The sequence below is a fragment of the Arachis ipaensis genome, chromosome B10 (assembly GCF_059453495.1).
Source record: "Arachis ipaensis isolate K30076 ecotype BB chromosome B10, ASM5945349v1, whole genome shotgun sequence".
Lineage (NCBI taxonomy): Eukaryota > Viridiplantae > Streptophyta > Magnoliopsida > Fabales > Fabaceae > Arachis > Arachis ipaensis.
In genome coordinates this window covers 3,742,303-3,764,254 of record NC_142435.1, presented here as the reverse complement: position 1 = coordinate 3,764,254, position 21,952 = coordinate 3,742,303, and the positions used below count along the sequence as shown (strand labels likewise).

General features: G+C 37.5%; 3 protein-coding genes across 4 annotated transcripts; all 3 read left to right on the top strand.

Annotated features, from left to right (window-relative positions):
- Positions 1-239: 239 nt before the first annotated feature.
- On the top strand, positions 240-2,740 carry LOC107622960 (14-3-3-like protein C). 2 transcript variants are annotated; one of them, XM_016325045.3, is made up of 7 exons: positions 240-565; positions 708-1,011; positions 1,116-1,203; positions 1,370-1,479; positions 1,591-1,739; positions 2,255-2,307; positions 2,398-2,740. In XM_016325045.3, exons 1-7 carry the CDS (start codon positions 502-504, stop codon positions 2,398-2,400), a joined length of 771 nt encoding a protein of 256 aa, XP_016180531.1. In that variant the 5' UTR covers positions 240-501; the 3' UTR covers positions 2,401-2,740. The 2 variants fall into 2 exon arrangements, with proteins under 2 accessions (XP_016180531.1, XP_088359522.1); XM_088503396.1 differs by lacking the exons at positions 2,255-2,307; positions 2,398-2,740 and having other exon boundaries at positions 326-565; positions 1,591-1,750.
- Positions 2,741-14,674: 11,934 nt separating this feature from the next.
- Positions 14,675-16,053, top strand: LOC107619954 (anthocyanidin 3-O-glucosyltransferase 5-like). Its single transcript, XM_016322179.3, has one exon. It carries the CDS (start codon positions 14,675-14,677, stop codon positions 15,998-16,000), a length of 1,326 nt encoding a protein of 441 aa, XP_016177665.3. The 3' UTR covers positions 16,001-16,053.
- Positions 16,054-19,355: 3,302 nt separating this feature from the next.
- Positions 19,356-20,453, top strand: LOC107622084 (olee1-like protein). Its single transcript, XM_016324004.3, has 2 exons — positions 19,356-19,588; positions 19,894-20,453. The coding sequence occupies exons 1-2, from the start codon at positions 19,435-19,437 to the stop codon at positions 20,244-20,246; spliced, it is 507 nt and encodes a 168-aa protein (XP_016179490.3). The 5' UTR covers positions 19,356-19,434; the 3' UTR covers positions 20,247-20,453.
- The last annotated feature ends 1,499 nt before the right edge of the window (positions 20,454-21,952 follow it).

The following is a 21,952-nucleotide window of genomic DNA, read 5'->3' as shown; positions in this document are numbered from 1 at the left end:
GTGCGATTTAACGTGCCAACTCAGCAATTTCCATTGATGAGTCACGCCGGAAAATAGTCTGGGGACTGATATGTCTGACGGAGAAAAACCATGGGGACTAATTTGTGTATTAATTTTTTTTGGGGACTAAAATGTCTGCTTTTAAAATCCTCAAGGACTGATTTGGGTAATTACTCGAAAATAAAAAGAAATAGTTTGTTTTATTAGTGAGTTAAACTAGTTTATTACCTTGTAATAATAACTTTGATTAATAAAGCCGTAAGTAGAGGAGAATCCAATTGAAAACAAAAATTGATCTTATCAAGATATTGGGTCCAATTCGGTTGAAACTATAGAGATCGCAACCCACTCGAAAATAGACAAATTGAAGAACCTAAATACACGGCTAACAAGAGTAAGGAAAAAAAAAAAAAAGTGTTGTCGTCTTTGCTCACACCACCATTTCTAGAGTGAGAAAAAACCACCCACTATTTAGGAGAGAGAAAGCTCATAGATCCACCCATGGCTTCCCGTGAAAATTTTGTCTACATCGCCAAGCTCGCTGAACAAGCCGAGCGCTACGAAGGTTTCTTCCCTCCTCAACTAATTTTGAATTTTCTCATTTTCTCCCCTTGCTTTTAGTTACTTACATGAACGTGTAATTTTTAGGGTTTTGGAGAATTTCTTTTAATATATGTTTTGTGTCTTTGTTTGCTTTCCCTCTTTAGAAATGGTGGATGCGATGAAGAATGTGGCGAAGCTTAACGTTGAATTAACCGTTGAAGAGAGGAACCTTCTTTCAGTTGGGTACAAGAACGTGGTTGGTTCGCGCAGGGCTTCGTGGAGGATCCTTTCCTCCATTGAGCAGAAGGAGGAAGCTAAAGGGAACAATGTCAGTGTTCAGCGCATAAAGGACTACAGGAAGAAAGTGGAATCTGAGTTGTCAAACATTTGCAGTGATATCATGGATGTTATTGATAATCATCTTATTCCCATGGCCGCTGGTGAATCCAGTGTCTTTTTCAACAAAATGTTAGTGCTTTATTTGTTCCTAGTGGTTTTTCCTTGTTAATAAGCCACACAGAGTCTTCTATGATTTCATCGGTTTTTTTGTTTTGCTTTCCAATTTGTTATAGGAAAGGTGACTATTACCGGTATCTTGCCGAGTTTAAGGCCGGAGATGAGAGAAAAGAGGCTGCTGATCAGTCCATGAAAGCATATCAGGTATGCTAGCTGGCAATCACGCCTCTTTTATATCTGTGTGGTTTGGATAATTGATTGATAGGGTAACTGATTATCACATCCTTTTATAGCTAGAATTCAGACAATATGAATTCCTTACATGTCATGAATTTTAAATGTAGTAATTCCTAAAAAAAATTTATTGCAGGAAGCTTCCTCCATAGCAGACACTGAATTACCACCCACTCACCCCATCAGATTGGGTTTGGCTTTGAATTTCTCTGTTTTCTACTATGAAATCTTGAACTCTCCTGAAAGGTATGCATAACATAATCTTCTTGTCGAAATACATTGTACTCCCCTGTGTTTTGATATGTTAATGCAAAGCCCTCATGAGTATATTTAACATTGTGACATCCTATATTCCAGGGCCTGTCACCTTGCTAAACAGGCTTTTGATTTAGCGATCTCTGAGTTGGATACTCTGAGTGAGGAGTCTTACAAAGACAGCACACTAATTATGCAGCTTCTGAGGGACAACCTCACCTTGTGGACTTCTGACATCCCTGAAGAAGGAGGTGGAAATTAATGTTTTTGAGTTTCTTTGTGACTCTGCTTAACTAATCTGCAAGGCGATGTTGTATATGAAATGCATTTAAATTTGTTAGATTATCCTTTTGAGATTTAATTGGCAATGTTGGTGATATATATAGTTGTCCAATGTTGATATGTTGGCTACTATGATTGGCAGAACCCTTCCCAATATTTTTCTTCTTTTTCTTTAAAAATAATAAAGAAAAGGCAGGAGTGTTTGTTGATAAGTTAACACACTGGGTTTAGATTGGGCTTCTTTCTGGCTATGTTCTCCTACCAACTAGATAGAGCTTCCAACTATATTTAGTGTTAAAACAGGTTCCGAAAGAAGAGATAGTAATAAGGAATAGAGAAAGATACTGTGATTGTTCCTTTGTTTTACTATCTACTGTCCTTATTTTAGTCATTTTTCCTTTGTTTCAAACTTGGTCTTTGAATTTTTGTTTCCTTTTGATCTCTATTTTTGTACTTGTGTTAAGTTCCTTTCTTTTCTTAACAGCTGAGGAACAAAAGGTGGAATCTGCCCGAGCTCCAGGAGGTGAAGCTGCAGAGGTACATCAATTACCCTCTTAGCAGATTTTCCGTCGGGTTTTACTACTTGTACCTTGTACCTTGACATCGTTATCTACTTATCTTTTGCAGTAAAGTGATCCGGGTGTTACTGGCTAGGGATTTGTGTTGTGAATGCAGCTTTTGGTGTTTCTTTGCCTCACCGTTTCATGTCTTTTTCCCGTTGCTTTCTCGATGGAGAAATTTCATAGTTCACCATTAAGATGGTGTAATATAACATCAAGTTAGTTTCTAGATAATTGAACAATGGAATGCGGGATTGTCACCGTCGCATTAGGTTCTGTGCATGTCTTTCTGCCACTGAGGACTTGTGATGCATGTTATTTTTCTGCTGTTTAGTTTGATGCTTCGATTTTACTTATATCTATCCAAAAATAGCCTTCTCATAAATAATATTTTATTTGAACTTGTGAAAGGTATTGAGCAATTCATGTATTTTCCAATTTCTTTTTTCGGGTCTGGTTCCATTTTCATTTCTAAATTCTAAGTAGATTCAGCGCTTTGTAGAGATTTTTTTCGGTCAGACGCTTTGTACATATGAAACTGCAAGTTGCCCAGCCAAATTTGGGCACCACCCGTTCAAAAAGAGATGGGGCTGAGAGAGGATACAGCTAATTAATACAGTTTTTGGTTTTTGGGTAAAGCGAATAAGCTTATAAGCAGCTGCGTCCAAGAAAACCCCCAAGCCCACCCCCAAAAAAAACCCCCAAAAAAAATGAAGATAACCCAGCTTCGTTAATGACTTAATGGCATGTTTGTGGTACCGCCCAAAACCAGCTTATTTTTGCAGTGGAGTATGACCTCGTATTTTTAATTTTCAACAAATTTAGAATTAATTAGAAGTGTTGTATAATATAGTAAGATATTAATTTAACAGTCTGTTTCAAGTTGTATAAAGCATACTATTTATAATTAATAGAAGATATATTTTTTAAGGTGTTTGCTTCGGTATGATGATAAATTCATACGTATCGATACGTTTAAAATATAGACAAATAATAACTAGTCATGTAAAATTTATTTTCACATCAGCATTTAATTTTTTTTAAAACAAATATATATTATATCACCACTTTTATTATAACAACCTTTTAATTAAATAAAAATAAAAAAATATTTTTTATTTAATTTTATAAAATGTCTTAAACATTCTTATTTTATTCGATTAAACAAAAATATTCTTTTAAATCAATCAAATTTTAGAATTTAATTAATCCTAATTTATATTTTCAAATAATTTAAACAATAAAACAAAAACAAATCTGAAAAACAAAAGAAATCAAAATTGTTCGTTCAACTGGGTTTCAAAAACCCTCTCTTAGATATGTTCTTCTCTTCTCTTCCTATTCTCTCTCTCTCCCGCTCTATGAAAGAAAAAGATACAAAGCCACACACCATTTTGGTACCCCTCAAAAACTCCAGCAACACAAAACTTCTTTTGATCTGAGGATTGGTGTGGACCTCATTTCGCCATAGGAGCCACTCTCTAGAACACAAACTCTCTTTTAACTTCCCTTACTTTCCCATTCTTCATTTGATACACATGCACACTCCTAATCAATTCTGCAAAAATTTATCCAATAGAAAGAAAAAACCCAAAAAAAAAAGAAAAACCTCAATTTTGCATAACTCCATCAATAAAAAATTGATTTTTTCCCAATGAAATGAAGGGAAAAAGGAAGCTTTATATGAAAATGAGGCATGAAAGTTGAGAATCTATAATATGAAAGGTGAAGCGCATGGTGGGGTTGAGGGGTTACCTTCTTTAATGGTGTTCTTGAAGACTAGGAGGGTGATGAGCAAGGTGTTCTTCATGGCAAGGTTGAAGATGCTACCATCACTATTAGGTACGAAACAGGAACAGTGTCGTTGTAGTGACAGGAATGGATTGAGACTTTAACACAGCGACGTTGAATGGAACTGAGAACAATCTGGCCACTGCGAATGTTCTCGTGAGCTATATATCTCGTTAAGAACACAAAAAGTAAAACCAGAAATTGAACTTATCCAATGCAAGACAATGACAAGATAGAGAGCAACGACGACGACCAGTCTCGAAGACGATGACCTTGATTACGAGACCGGAGACGAGAGAGAGCTTAAGTGCAACGCCAGAGATCGAGCTTGAGAAGATGATGAACGATGAAAGAACAATTTTGATTTTTTATTTTTTTTATATGTTTTTGTTTTGTTATTTAAATTATTTGAAAATATAAAATTAGGATTAGTTAAATTTTAAAATTTGATTAATTTAAAAGGGTATTTTTGTCTAATCGAATAAAGTAAGCATATTTAAGATTTTTTATAAAGTTAAATAATTTTTTTATTTTTATTTAATTAAAAGGATGTTTTAGTAAAAATGGTGATATAATATATATTTAAAAAAAAAAAAAATACTGATGTGAAAAATAAATTCTATGTAACTAGTTATTATTTGTCTATATTTTAAATATATTTGTACATATAAATTTATCATCGTATCGAAGCAAACACCTTTTTTCAAAATCTATTTTTTTCCCACCTAATTCATCAATAAATTTTTTTATTTTAGTCTAAGTCGTCAACCATTATAATAAGTATATAAATTTATTCATTCTTTAATTAAAAAGTGTTCGGTAAGTCGGTTACCGGACGGTTCGGGTCAGGACCCGGGGTGAAAGAAAGGGCTCGTCTGGTCACGGTCTTCCAGTCCGGGTTGGGGAGGTCCCGAGCACGTCGTGTGAGAGAAGAGAGGGGGGTGCCACCTGCAAAGACACTCCGACGCTTTTGTCAGAATATGTGCAGGCGAAATGAGGGTGGTGTAGGGATGTGACGTACCTCGGGGGAAGAGCCATTCTTCCCCTTATATACATGTCAGTCCTGGGCCCCTCTGGAGGTCAGGCCCATATTTTCAGGGACGCTGTCCCATAGCTGTGTGTGAGCTGTATGGGACGCGTGTCAGGGTCGGTTGAAGGGCGCGTAGCCGGGCCGGGTGGAGCTCGGGTCGGGTTGACCCGCAGGAGTTCTGGGCTGGGCCGTAACAGTGCCCCCGACGCGCCAGTGATGGTCGCGAGGACGATCGGTGGCGCGTGATTTCCTTACTCGTGCGTTGTCGTTGAGTCGGCTGACTGTGGGAGAGACGCGTCTCTGGTGCGCGTGTCTCTTGGTCTGCTGAGGCGTTCGTTCGTCGTTTCGTTCTTCGCGCTGAGCATTAAATGCTCGTAATGATTTGAAAAAACTCCGTGCGCAAAGACCATTTTGCCCTTGCCTTCTTTCGCGCTTATCATGGTGGTTTTTAAACAGTTTTCTTTTCTCTTCCTCCCACTTTGCTATTTTCATCTTCTTTTCTCCCTGATATCCAAAGATTCTCTATTCGAGCCAACTTGTGCCTCTCTTTTACACTCCAGTTTCGTACTCCATTTCAGGTAATTTCTTGATCCTTCTCCCCCTATGTTTATATTATGCCTCACTGTTGCGGTAGTTATTGTTTGTATGTTTTGGTTTACTTTTGCTGAATGGCCTTCCATTGGTGGGGTAGACGAACTAGGGGAGGGGTACCATTCCTGGGTAGGTTTTAGGTGATTTGCGTGATAGGTGTAGTTTTTAACTGTTCTTGGCCATGATCTAAGTTTGAAAAGGCGTAGTTTCTGGGTTTCTATGGACTTCCGACCTCATAGTCTAACGGAGTGGTACCCCGATGTAGGTATGCCTCGCATCGTTTCCCGGTCTTCAGGAACTGGCGCGGCCTACGACCCGTACGCCTGGGTGACCGACGATATAAGGAGCTCACCCAACCAGATGGACTTGGAGGAGTTGACCGAGTTCCGGCAAGCCGGCTACTTGTGTGGGGGGACTGACGAAGAGGCCAACTACGAGGCCATTGTCCCTGCCCCCCATGAGCGTATTTATGAGCTCAACTTTCACTCCCCTCGTGTCCCCGATTGGATCTGGTTTTACAAGTCCATGTTCACACAAGTCGGCGTTCGGATACCGTTCTCCGAGTTTCAAATGGCGCTGCTGAACCGGATATCCGTCCCCCCGTCTCAGCTTCATCCGAACAGCTGGGCTTCGATCCGCTGCTTCGAAATGGTCTGCGAGTACTTGGAGCTGCCGGTGTCGGTGGACGTTTTCCTCTTCTATTTCAACCTTACCAACCCCTCCAAACAGGGGAAGGCGAGAAAAGGGTTTCTTTCTTTCCGTTCTGCCCAGGGTAGGAGAATTTTTGGCCTTTTTGAGGACTCCTACCATGGTTTTAAAGATAAGTACTTCAAGGTTCGTCCTGTCAAAGGTCGTCACCCCTTTTGGTTGTCGTTAGAGGGGGAGCGCCTTATCCAGACTTATTGGAGTTTTGGTGCGGGGTCGAATCCTTTCATCAAGGTGACGTACAAGAGGTTGTCGGCTGTAGATAAGCAAATAGCTGACGTACTTTTTGCCATTTTTGAAAAGAACCCCGTGAACCCACATCTTCTTATGAGTGAACGGGAGGCCGCCAGGAGCTATATTCGTGAGTTGTCTTCTTTGTTTGCCTATGCTTCTTTATCGTTGTTTTTCTTTTTCCGATCTAACGACTAACGTGCCTGTTGTTCGTTGCAGTGGAAATGTCTGCCACCGTGACCGGTCTTGAGAATCTGATGAAGACCTTTTTTGAAGCAAGTGACGACGAGAATGCCGAAGAGAGGGATGTCGGTAAGTCGGGGGGTCCTTCAGGGGAGAAGGAGAATCAGGCTGTGCCTTCTCCCCAGGATACCGACGTGTCGGGGAAACAGGCTGCAGGGGGCCAGGCTTCCCCTACCCGTGAGGAAGGGTCCGCTGAAGGACACGCGACTCTCACCCCCCAGCCGGATAGTGACGTGGAGCTTATCCATACTCCCAAGAAGCGAAAGATGTCTTCCAGCCCGGAAGGGGCCCTTACCATAATGGAAAGGAACTTTGATGCTACCAAATTTATTGACTCCCAACTGATACCCGGGACAGAGGAGCATTTTCACGAGACCGAACTGTCCGGGCAGGCGAGGTGGATGTATCGCACCTTGCTTCGTAGGGCCGTGATAGCTCGGAAGGCTGAATTCGAGTTATCGGGGATGGAGGCGCTCCGGAGGAAGCTTGAGTCCTCTGTTAAGGCGAACAATGACTTCAAGGCTCAAGTTGAACTCCTCCAGGGTCAGCTGTCCGAGATGGGGGGAAAGCTTAGCACTGCTGAGGAGAAGTCGTCGTTTGTTGCGGAGAGGTTGAAGGCGTCCGATGAGACCGTGGCCCGGCTTCTTGAGCGCGAGATGACATTGGAGGGCTGGGCCGTAACAAAAAGGGTTTTACTCTTTTAAATATCTTTTATTAAAATGTTCGAGTTCAACACAACTCCAACATAATATTCGACAAAAATAACTAATATATTAGGCTAAATAAAGTAACCATCGAATAATTATAATTTTCTCAAAATTCTACAATTGCCCACAATTTACAATATTCTTTTCTATTTTAAGATACATAATAAAAATTTTATTAAGAGAAGATATCATATAATTTATACTTACCTTTTATGCATAAGTACCATTATATATAAATTACTCATGATCCCTACAAAAAGGGAGGTAAACCAAAAAGATGAAGAAAAAGATGCACGACAGTTTTCATCGATGTTATTTCGTCACTCAATTTTAAAATTACAAATGAAATTAACTATGTGAGGAGTATAATTTAAATATTGAGAAGAATCAACATGTAAAGAGTTATAATAAATTAACTTGTATGTAATAAAAATAATAAAATTTACAAATAAAGAATTATAAAAACTTAAATAAATATAAAAAAATTAAAGAGATAGAGTATAATAACATAATAATCTTTTATAGTTTATAAAAAATCAAAGATTAGAACTAATTCATCATAGGGAAAAAAAAGTAATACCAAATAGAAGATCAATAAGTACAAAAAATGAAATTCTCCTATAACATATATAGATTTTTGCCGTGAACAAGTTATAAAATTCAGAAATGGTTAAAATAAAAAAGAAAGGAATGAAATTGTGTTTTTTAATAAATTTAAAAAATATTCACGACTATATAATTGATGGTGGGCATATAACTATTAGACCTTAAAGTGCTAGAAAATATTAATAGAAATATTAGATTTGATGTTAAAATGGAAAAAATATAAACAATAAAAAAAATCTGAAATTTTTAAAATCAAAATATTTAAAATTAAGGAAAAAAAATGAAGATGAACTTTAGCGAACAACGACTCAAATATTAACGTGACAATAAATTAAGTCAAATAACATATTTAAATTAATTTAATTAAATAATTGATATAATAATTTAATTATAATTGTTTGGATCAATAAAGTAAGTTAAATAAATAAAAAATATCTTATAAATATGTTGTTCCGGCTCAACCCACCTGACCTGATGCCCTGGCCCGACCAGCCGACCCGACGGGTAAGCAACACCCAAACCGAGAAGACACCCAAGACACTTCCCTTCCTGGGAGGCACATGACAGCTGGAGAAGGAAATTTTCAGGAAGGCGGGTCTGCTTCTGTAGAGTCTGCCCTAGGTATAGAATATATAAGGGGAGGGTCCTACCCCCCTCCCACCAAGGTACGTCATCATACCCTCATCTTTACTGCCACCTTGTACGGATTCTGACTTGAGCGTCGGAGTCCTTTTTGCAGGTGGCTCCCCCCTTACCACTCCAACAACCCGGGAGGTGTGAAGCTCCATCCCTCTCCCTCCAGCGTTAGCCCAGGGGTCCAATCACGCACAAGCAACCCGGATCCAGGTCCCCAGTCTCCTTCACATACACCGTACACCTGACCCGTTCAGTACCCGACGAACCGAACATTGGCGCCGTCGACTACAAAAGTAAGCCACAATTTGAACTTTTAATGCAAAAGCCACGAACCGACTTCGCTAATTACCAATGTCGAAATGAAACGGTAAGCAGTTCGCTATTACCAATGGCAAAACAAAACGGTAAACAAACTCGTCGATTACCAATGTCAAACAAAACGGTAAACAAGTTTACACAAACTACTAAAGAGTTCAAACAAGATATTACAAAGTAAATGTACATCACTTCTTCGGGATGTCAACAATATGACCATCTCGAATAGTTTTAAAAGCTCCAATTGCAGAAGTATCGAAATCGGGAGAAAGCAGCTTGACTTGGACCTTGATCGCTTACTCGGTCCCAGAGATCACCTTGCTTGCCTTCCTCACTGTATCTTTGTTATTTTTCTTCAAGCTGGCAACCTCCCCTTTCAGCCCAGCGACCTCATCCTTGGCATCCTTTGCCGACTTCATGGCCTCCTCAAGCTTGGCCTCCAAGACAGTAATCTTGGTCTAGGCCGCTTCAGTTTCACCACGGGCGGAGTTAAGCTAGCTCTCCAAGGTCATCTCCCGCTTGGTAAGGCGGGCCACTTCTTCGTCGGAAGTTTTTAACTTCCCCTCCGAGTCGGCCAATTTCTCCTTCAGGATCCCGACCTCAGACCTCAAGCTCTCGACCTCTCGCAAGGATTGACGGTACTTCCCGTCCAGTGTCCCAGCTTGAGTCAGGATGGGCTCTACTTTCCTGGCGATGGTTGCAGCTCTCGACATACACCAGTAGATCCACCTAGCCCGGGCGCCAAGATCCCCATCATGAAAGAACTCCTCAGTTTCGGGCATGATCTGCGAGTCAATAAAACCCCCAGCATCAAAATTTTTCTCCATAACAGTAAGTGACCCCTCAGGGCTGGAGGTCGGCTTCCGCTTACGGGGGTTCTTGACTATCGCCACATCGAGACCCTCCCCGGCCGGCTCTACTTCAAGAGGAATCGCGTCGCTGCTACCCGAGGTGTCCTTTGCGCCAGGGCCAGTAGGTCCCGGAGGGGGAGGCGGAGCTGACTGTACTTCAGCAATAGGGGAGGTCGGCCGCTCGACAGTATGGGTTGCAGAGCTGTCTTCACTATGCCCAGGAAGGAACTAGGCCATTAAATCCTCAAATCCAGTGTGCTCGGCGGCTATATCCACTGCATTGCACACAACAACTCGTTAGCTCTTTCTTTTTAAAAAAGAAAAAAGAAAAAAAAAGAGGGAGAGAGTAGCACTAAAAGCAGCCGACCACTCACCCACATAGCTCCTACCCATCTCCCGGTCACCCATTAAAATATGTGGATTGATGTTATTTTTATTAAATATGGCCAACAACACGTCAGCTATGTTCTTATCTTGCTGGTCAACCCTTTATACGTCACTTTGGTAAAAGCATTGGAGCTAGTCCCGAAGCTCCAATAGGTCGGAATCCACCGCTCCCCCTCCAAGATCAACCAAAAATGGTGCTGGCCTTTGGCAGGCCGTACCTTAAAAAAATTTGTCCTTGAAACCATGAAACGAATCTTTGAACACCCTGAAGATTCGCCTGCCCTGGGCGGCCCGGAAGGACATAAACCCTTTTTTATGCCTTCCCTCCTTCGAAGAGTTGGTCAAAACAAATAACCATAAAAACACCTCTACGGAGGTCGGCAAATCCAGGTACTCGCAAACCATCTCGAAGCATCGGATAGCGGCCCAATTGTTCGGGTGCAGCTGTGACGGTGCAACGTCGCACTGGTTTAGAAGCGCCATTTGGAAGGGAGAGAAGGGGATTCGAACCCCCAGGACGGTAAACATGGCCTTATACATCCAAATCCAGTCGGCAACTCGGGGGTGTTCAAGTTAATCTGGCATATTCGTTCGTAGTCCGCGGGAACGAACGCTTCGTAGCATTCTTCCTCGGGACCTCCCCCGCATAATTGGTCAGCTTGGCAGAACTCCGTGAGCTCCTCTAGGGTTATTTGGGAAGGTGTGTCCTTCATGTCTGAGGTGACCCAGGCGTATCGGTCAACAGGGGGCCTCGGAAGAGAAAGTTGCGCCATACCTACAGTGGGGCACCACTCAAAGTTAGACTAGCAGGTCAGGAAGCCGAGAAAATTGGAGCTAAGACCACATACCACAGGGAACTAACACGATATGCCACAGTTAGCCTATCTACAGTTAAACGAAGGCTAAGTACCAAAAATCTAAATGGTAACCCCCTCTAATGCCTAACTAACAATAACAGGACTTAAACAACACACATGCATAGCTTAGAAACCACAAAAATACAAAGGAATGGCAACAGTAGCAGTAACGATGGCAATCATTCAGTAAGAAAAAGATGCTCAGTAAGAAAAAGATGCTTACCAGGAAGGTTCCTGTCAAAGGGAAATTGGAAAGATCTGAGGGAATGTAGTTGCAGTCGAACAAGAAGAGGATCGAGACAGTAAAATCCAGAAAGCTCGAAAGGGAATAGAAGAAGCGGCACAGGAATGATTCAGAAATAAGGAAAGGAAGCGCGAAAACAAGGAAGCAAAGCCAGAAACAAAAGAATAACTGCCATAGAGAAGCGCAAAGGTCAGGGGTAAAATGGACTTTTCCCCAAACTTTCAAATCAGCCATAATGGCATTAAATGACATGCACGAAGAACAAAGCGACAAATGGCATACTCTTGAAATGGTAAAACCCACTCGCACGTAGGGGCACGCCCCTATCACAAACAGCCGACCTCGCGGGGATCCAATCAATGAGAAGGAAGAATGGAACGCGCTAACAACGGCGCTCACAACCATAGCTGGCGCGTTGGGGCACTGTTCCAGCCCATCCCAGTTGACCTGATGCCCCGGGCCGACCGGTTGACCTGACGGGTAAGCAACACCCGAACCGGGAAGACACCCAAGACACCTCCCTTCTTGGGAGGCACATGACAGTTGGAGAAGGAAATTTTCAGGAAGGCGGGTCTGCTTCTGTGGGGCCTACCCTAGTACAGAATATATAAGGGGAGGGCCCTACCCCTCCCCCAAGGTACGTCACCATACCCTCATCTTTATTGCCACTTTGTACGGATTCTGACTTGAGCGTTGGAGTCCCTTTTGCAGGTGGCTCCCCCCTTACCACTCCAACAACTCGGGAGGTCGTGAAGCTCCATCCCTCTCCCTCCAGCGTTAGCCTAAGAGGTCCAATCACGCACAAACAACTCGGATCCAGGTCCCCAATCTCTTTCACATACACTGTACACCCGACCCATTCAGTACCAGATGAACCAAACATATGTCATATAAAAATTATAACACTTTTAAAAATTATTAATCAAAATACATATGACAAAAAATTAATATAAATTAAAACAAAATCAATTCATTTATTTTATTCAAATCAAATAATTAATATAATTTGAGTAGTTATAATTAATATAGTCAAACTAAATATTAAGTAATTTGATATTTATCTCAATCAAAATAAATAAATAATTAATTATATTACTTTTAAAAACACATACAACGTAAAACTAATACAAATTAAAACAAAATCAATTTATTTATTCAGTCAAATCATGTAATTAATTATTTATAATTAATTAAGTCTAACAAAAATATTAAAATAATTTAATATTTATTTTAATCAAATCAAATAAATAAATAATTAATTAACATATTTAAATAAATCAAATAAAATAATCTAAAAATACATTCAAGAGTAAAGTATCATTTTTGTCTCCAACATTTGGGGTAAGTTCCAAAATTGTCTCTAACGTTTCAATCGTCTTATTTAAGTCCCTAACATTTCAAAATTGACTCAATATTGTCCGCCGTTAGAGATCCGTTAATAGAATTGATGGCGGGACAAAATTGAGACGATTTTGAAACGTTAGGAACTTAAATAGGACGAAAACGTTAGGGACAAAAACGATACATAAAAATAAATTTTAATTTAATTTTATCTTTCAATCATATTAATTTTTTACTGTACATAGTATTCAATTTTTTTTAGTTATATCTAAATAAATTATACTTAATCACATTACTTTTATTTTAAATAAATTTATTTTTTTATAATTTTAAAGAATTTTGATACATTAGAGACAAAAAGTATAATTTATATTTTATTGTATATATATATTTTTTTCTTTCCTGCAAGTTTATATACTAGTCATTCTACAAACATTTCATGATAACTGAAAATCTTTAAGAGTAAAATTATAAAAAAAAATTAATTTATTTAAAATAAAAGTAATATGATTAAATATAATTTACTTAGATGTGATTAAAAAAATAATTGAATACTATGTATAGTAAAAAATGATATTATTGAAGGATAAAATTTAAATTCATTTCAATGTATCATTTTTGTCCCCAACGTTTTCATCCTATTTACGTTCCTAACGTTTTAAAATCGTCTCAATTTTGTCCCACTGTCAATTCTGTTAACAGATCGCTAACGGTAGGACAATATTGAGTCATTTTTGAAACGTTAGGGACTTAAATAGGACGATTGAAACGTTAGGGACAACTTTAGGACTTACCCTAAACATTGGAGACAAAAACAATACTTTACTCTACATTCAAAAATATATGACGCTAACTATGCTATTAATTATAGAAATTTAATTTTAATATTATATAATAGATAATAAATTTGACGCAAGTGAATAAATTTTGTAAATTTAATTTATTATTACTAAGAGAAATATTATATGTAATTTTTTTTTGCTATATTATTCAATTCGATAGAACAAAGACTAATCTATTGTGAATTTAACTCTTTTATATAAAATACATAATTCGATTTATAGGATATTGGTGGGGACTTGTGTTTGACATTTGACCACGCTGAACTGAAATATGAGTGTCATTAAAACTTCACCTTAATAGTTGAATTCATGTAATGGTGACATGGTGTAATACTATATGAGTATATGAGAAAGTTTAGGGAGTCAATAATTTTTGTGTTTTGTGGTATATTTAATCATAAAAAAAAAGTGAGTGATTTTTTACTATTAGATGTAATTTCACATCATTAAAAATATTATTAATGGCCAATTAATAATTACAAAACACAAAAATTATTGACCCCTAACACTCCTCATACTATATTTCTCACATCAAGTAATGCTAAGAGCCATCATTTTTGTTAAATTAATGCTAAAAGCCATCATTTTTGTTAAATTCTAACTAGCACTTAACCATAAAAAAATTAAATAATTCTACACTATTAAATACAATCTCACACCATTAAAAATATTATTAATGATTAATTGATGGTTTTATTTTTAATGATTAATTGATGGTTAAAAACCACAAAATCTGTTCGCCTTCCAGGCTTTCTCAGTTTTAAATATAAAATCAATAAAAAATATATTTCTTTATATCTCAGATTTTGTGTGGTGTAAATTTACATATAAAAGGCCATCCATCATTGCATGATAATTAACTACCATACACTAACATAATCTAGTCAACTAGTCATTAATGTTATAATGTATATATAGTATGATACTATGCATGGGCAGCCATGGAACAGTAAGGCAGATGGTGATGATGAAACCACACATAGTCCTTCTCCCATGTCCGGCAATGGGTCACGTGACACCCATGCTGCAACTTGCCAACCGCCTCGTCCTCATGCACCACTGTCACGTGACCTTCCTCCACTTCACCGCCGAAGACGACCACCGTCCACATCACCTCATGAATCTCCCTTCTTCCGTCACCGTCCTCCCCCTCCCCCTGGTCGACATCTCCGCCCTCACCACCTGCGACACCCCGTTATTCTCCCGCCACTGCATCAGCGTGCGCGAAACCCTACTCCGCTCCCTCAAACCCACACTACTCCAACACCTCCAACAAACTCCACAAGCCTTCATCACCGATATGTTCTGCACCCAAGCCCTTGAAACCTGCGCCCAACTCGCCATCCCTTCTTACATACTCTTCACCACTTCCGCACTCTTCTTATCCTTCTCCTTGTTCTTTCGCGACAGCGCTGATAAACCCTCCGGCGAGTTTCTCCAACTCCCCGGCGGTTGCAAACCTCTCATCATCAGAACCGCTGATCTCCCCCTCAAGTACAATCTCGATGATGAATGGTACCGTTATCACATCAACAGGATGCCCAAGGCTTCTGGAATCTTGCTCAACACTTTCGAGGAGCTCGAACCGGAACCACTTCGAGCCATCGGAGAAAATAGTTTCTACAAAGAGATAGATACGCCACCGATTTTCCCGATCGGACCACTGGTGAAAGAAACCGAACCGGTTTGCGGAAGCAGAGAAGAATGTATTATGAATTGGCTTGATAAGCAGCCTTCGGGTTCTGTAGTGCTTGTGGCGTTTGGAAGCTTAGGGAGGTTGTGTGCAGAGCAGATCAGTGAGCTAGCGTGGGGACTGGAGCTGAGTCAGCAGCGGTTTCTATGGGTGGCGCGTGCTGAAGAAGAGAAGGATCTTCCCGAAGGGTTTGCTGAGAGGACACGTGGGACGGGGATGGTGGTGGATTCATGGGTCCCGCAGGTGAGGGTGTTAGGGCACGTGTCAACGGGGGCGTTCTTGTCGCACTGCGGGTGGAACTCGGTGATGGAGAGTGTGTGCAACGGGGTGCCATTGATTGCATGGCCACTTCACGCTGACCAGATGATGAATGCCACGATGATAGCTGAGGAGATTGGGGTGGCTATGAAGGTGAAGGTGTTTGGGAGGGAGGAGATAGGGAGAGTGGTGAGGGGTGTAATGGAGGGTGAAGAAGGGAAGACGGTGAAAGAGAGAGTCAAAGAGGTCAAAGAGAGTGCGTTAAAATCGTTGGCCAAAGGTGGGTCAAGTTATGAGACACTTGATTCTCTTATGCTTCAATGCCGGAAACAAATCACATGACACATTCAATATGATGCATCTATCGATTAAGGGAGTGTTTGTATTAGCATTTTAAAAACACAGCAAGTATGTTTAATTTTTTTTTACCATTAGAACTTTTTATATGGCTATTTTTTTCTTTTTCTGAACGCAAATATTATGCATCTATCGATTAAATCATCCTAGAAAAGTTTGAAACTATGTTACTCCGTCTACAAACAATAATAATCAGCAGATATAATAAGACAATTGAATTAACTTTGAGTTATTAAGACAGCAGTATTTCTGTTTCCAAATTTTATATCATTTGGCTGCATAATCAGCAAGCCCATTATAATGTCTAGCTAGAAATTATATGAGTTTCAGAAAAAAAGTATATAATAGAGCCAGGTAAAGTTTTGTGGATATTATTGTGTTTCAGAAGATGGAATTTAGACAAAGATGAAAAAATTAGATGGAGTGTGTTAGTACAATTACTATGTCTATCCTGGTTAATGGGTTACCATCCAAGTCGTTCAAAATGGAGAGAGGCCTAAGACAAAGAGATCTATTTTCTCCTCTTCTCTCTCCATCGGATGTTGGGGGAAGCCGTAAGCAATGTGAGCACTGCTCCGTTATTGATTTGGGAGAGATCATATTGAACTGTAACATCTTCAATTCGTAGATGATACTATTTTGTTTGCCCTCCGGAGACAGAGACAATTATGAATTACAAGAGACTGTTGCACTGTTTTGAGCTGATGTCGGGTCTGAACATTAATTTTGATAAGTCAAATTTGATCTCGGTCAATTGTAAGCAAGAGTGGGTGGAGCATGTGTGTCGCCTTCTGGAGTGCAAGCAAGTTGTCTTACCTATTAAGTATCTTGGGATCTCTTTAGAAGCGAATCCGCGATTGGTGAAAATTTGGAAACCGATCATATATAAGGTGGAAGAGAAGCTCAGCTTGTGGAAAGCGAAGATTCTAAACAAAACTGATAAGCTAGTTCTCATCAAATCGGTGTTGAATAGCCTACCCATCTATTACCTTAGCCTTTACAAGATGTCAAAGGCGGTCATTGACAAATTGATTGTATTACAGAGGAGGTTTATGTGGTGTAAGGAGGATGAAAACTATGGTATTCCTCTAGTGAAGTGGGAAGTGGTTCAGGCACCTAAAAAGGCGGGGGATTTGGGAGTTAGATATGCAGTGTTTAGGAATACAGCGCTTTTATTTAAGTGGTAGTGGCAATTTTTAAAGGAGGAATGTCCATTGTGGAAGAAGATTGTTTGTTCTCGTAACAATTTGAAGCCTAATGTAATGTTATCAAATCAACATATATCAGTCAAGGGTGGCCCGTGAAAAGACATCTGTCAATTGAATATAAAAGAGCAACGGGTGAAAGATAAAATTATTCATGGGTTGGTGATGGAAGTAGGGGATGAAAGAAAAACTATTTTTGGAAAGATAATTGGGTTCAAGGTAGTCCTCTGAAAGCGAGTTTTCCAAGATTTTTCTCTGCTTCAAACCAATAAGAATTTGTGATAAGGGGTTGTAGGTTTTGAAATGGGTTAGAGTGGATTTGGAATTTTCAGTAGATGAGAGAATTGTTTCAATGGGAGTTAGAACTTGTTCATCAACTTCATGAGAGGTTAAGGCCAGTGAAACTATCAATTGGTAGAGAAGATAATTTTGTTTGGAAATTTGATAATAAATATATTTTTTCTACTAATTCTTTGGTGCAGGTGTTGCAATCAGAAACTCTATCAGAAGAAATTACGAGCTACAGTTTCACAAGTGCAATTTGGAAAGGGTTGGTACCGCTGAGAATTGAGCTTTTTGGATTATTTATTCTAGTTGGTCAGGTGAATACTAAAGAGAGGTTGAGTAGATTAGGCGTCATTCATAAGAGCGACAATATATGTGTCCTATGTAAAAAAGAGATGGAATCTGTTCATCATCTGTTTCTTTGTTGTGAGTTTACTTGGCAGATGTGGTGCGCGTGGTTGAGGTGCTTTTATAGAGTTTGGGCTGTCCCAAAAACCATTAGAGATCTATTTGAGCATTGGACTAGCATGCTTAATAGAAAAGAGGAGTAGAAGGGGTGGCTGACTGAATTCTTTGCAGTGATTTGAAACATCTGGATAAAATGCAATGACAGAATTTTCTCCAATGAAAAAGCAGGTGTTGCGGTTATATAAAGAAAAATATTTTTGAGTTACAAGAAGTGGATTGGTATTGATCTTTTTGATTGTTGATGGCTATATCGGCAATGACAGGAGATTGATCACTTTTATATTTGGATTTTATTTTTGGTTTTTTTTAGTGTGCCTGTTTATCTGTTGCTCCACTTTATTGTGTTGAGCTTTCTTTGTTTAAAAAAAAAATATATGAATTACTATTGCAGTGAACAAATAAATGTTACCAAATCATTTATCACCTATATTTGTTTTTTATTATTAAATATATATTAATTAAATTTAGTTATCAAAATTAATTATCAATATAAAATATATATTATAATATAAATATATATTAAAAATAAATTAAATCACATATTATTTATACATAAATATATTAATAATTAATTTTAGTAATGTACGATAAATATATTAATAATTAATTTTAGTGATTAATTTTAGTAACGTACGAATAATATTTTTAATTTATTTTAGTATGTTTATATATTTCTTATATATATATATTCTTTTATTAAAATAATCAAATTTTTTATAGTGTGATATTATATAATTAAAAAATTGCAAAAAAGGATGCTAATAAAAAACATGGAAATACTAAAATACATTAATAGTGGCTCATCAGGTTAATATGGTATATATTCATGTAATACTATTTGTTTTTTCCTTTAATGAAATCATACTATCAAAGTAGAAATAATATCTAATGAATTCCTCTATCAATACTTAAAAAAATTATTTAAGAGTTTGTTTTAATTTATTTTAATTTTTCCGTGGAAATTTTTCGTGGTAATATAGTACTTTTTATTTTGTTTCATATATTTTAAATTTAATTCTTTGAAATAATTTATTCACAATTTAATACTCCAATGTTAAGGAAATAAAATTGAAAGTTAGTATTATACTCCTCAATAATCATAAGAATACGTATCATAAATCAAATATGTTTATAATCTGTAAAACTTTTAAAAATAATAATTCCAAAAAAGCTATTTGAAATTCAAAGAGCAGTGAAAAAGTTTAGTTACAGGAGCGAAGACACCAGTGTTATATATAGTAAAAAAACGTTAACTAAGAGAAGAAAAGAGTGAAGAGCGGGTCAAACAACATTTTTAGCCATGAATAAAAAGAAGACAGAAATAAGAAGCTAAATTTAGCATACATAGTTACGCTATAAAACGCAAGACTCATGCTTCCACAAAATGTGTCACCTCTGAATAATCAAATCATTCTCTTCACCCAACACAAAAGCAAAACAAAACAAAAGTTGCAATTCACAATGGAGAAGCACAGCGTGATCCTTATCTCCTTCTTTTGCTTCTTATCACTTTTCGGTTCTGCTTATTCTAATGAACGCTTCTATATTGAGGGCAAAGTATACTGTGACACATGCCGCCTCCAGTTCATCACCAAGCTCTCCGAGTTCCTTGAAGGTACATGTTTCATTTCTTCCATTCCACTTTTATATATATTCCATTATTTTTATGTAATTTTTGTTACTTAGATTATTTTTTTAGTTAATAATAGATTTATTATTGTAATTATTTTCTAGTGAGAGTAGATAGTATAAAAGAATTTTTTATTCTTTTTAACAATAAAAAAAACTTATTTTTTCCTCTCTTAGTTCATCTTGATTTATCAAACTATCAATGTCACAGCTTGAACAATTTAGGACATGAGATTTTCTTCGGTTTTAACAAATTTTTTGTGATTGTGATTATATTTTATTATAATGAAGGCGCAACGGTGAGAGTTGAATGCAAGGAACAAGAGGGAGGCAGCGTTACTTTCAGCAAAGAGGCAGTGACTGACTCTAGCGGAATCTATAAACTGGAGGTGGACGGTGACCACGAAGATGAGTTATGCGCCGTGAAGCTGGTGAAGAGCCCAAGGAGCGATTGCTCAGAAGTTGACTCAGAGTTGCACCTTGACCAATCTGCAAGGATCAGCATCACCAACAACAATGGAATCGTTTCCCCTTACCGCCAGGCCAACCCTCTCGGTTTTCTCAAGAAGGAACGTCTTCCTGATTGTGCTAAGATCCTCAAGGAGCTTGGAATTCGTGAAGATGGTACCCCCAAGAATGATTAAGCATCACACTTTAATTTGATACCCCCCTTCTCGCACTTCTTGACTTTAATAAATGACGAGGGGCTTTTTTCTTTCATTCTTTCCTTTTATTAGAATCACACCAACTGTAACGATATAATATAAGGTTTTGTGTCACCGGGGTATGTAAGTTTTTTCTTTTTCTTCTTATACTTCAAGTCTCTGAATTAATAAATCTTTTATTTATAATGTTCAGTGTCTGCTGTTCTCAGCTTAATTAAAGCCGAGCCATGTTTAATGTTTTCATTTAATTTATCTTGTTAGTTTGAAGCTTTGATAATTAGAATATTCTAATGCCCTCCGTCATATTCGAAGTGATGACAAAACTTAAAAGAAAATACATATATATGTTTGCAATCATCAATATCACTTTTGGTGGACTCGCAATAATAATTTGAGTATGTCTTACATAATAATATATGTTCAATTTCAAACTATTTAATGAGATTACTAATGATCTTCCGCTCTTAATTAATACAGGGAATCGCTTATATTTTATGTGCGACATACAAGTGTATAAGTGTAATTGGAGAATAAACCGTAGTGTATAAGTGTAATTGGAGAATAAACCGTAGTTGAAAATTTAAAATAAAAAATTTCCATCACAGCTATATATGTATGAAGTGTGTATATAAGGCTTAAATTTGGAATATTTGTTAATTGCAATAATATATTTGAACAAATTAGTTCCTAAAAGATTATCCATTTTTTAAATTGCTCTCTAAAAGATTTTTTTAATCAAATTTATCTTTTAAAGATTTTAAATTAGTCATGTTAGTTCTTTTGTAATGTTGTTTGTTGATGGTATCAAAATTTGCTAATAGAATATGTTAAGTGACATTCCAACATACACATGTGAGTTTTATTTGATTATTAACATGATTAATTTATGAAATTAGATCAAATCAACCCCAAATTAAAGGATTCTAATATCTCAAGTTCTCTCCTCAATTAGATTTTGATTTGATATAATTTCATAGACTAATTCTAATTCTGTTAATAGTCAATTATGACTTCTAGATGTATGTTGGGGTGTCACTTAAAGTGTTACATTAACAAATTTTGACACTATCAACAAACAAAGTGACGAAAAGACTAAAATGACTATTTTAAAATCTTTAAAAGACGAATTTAATTAAAAAAATCTTTCGAAGACTAATTTAAAGAATAAGTCATCTTTAAAGGACTAATTTAACCATTTACTCATTTAAAAATATTCTTAATTATTTGATAACAACCTCACTTTACACTTCGCTTAAGAGAAGACCGGTAGCACATTGTATAAATATTCCATTGGCTCCTCATACTTTCCCTTTTGATATTTACCCTACTCTTAACATTGCCAAAGTTTAACTTTAACAAAAGCTTGACTGTATTCATGGTTCAACATAAAGCCATCATTAATCTAGCCACTGATTTACTAAACCCGAAATATTTAAGTATATATTATATATTTTTTTCATGTAAAAACTTTAACATTTTCTTTTTTTTGAAAGAAAAAGGGAGCTCAAGACATTTAGTGGAGCATACAAGAACCAAAAATACAATTTTGTAACTCCTATGTTATTTTTGTCATAGCCATCAATAACATGGGTTACTTTTTGCACCACTTTCTAAAATAATAAAACGTCTTAGCAACACAATCTACCACTGCCGCTGTCTTATTCTAAAAAATCACCTCATTCCTA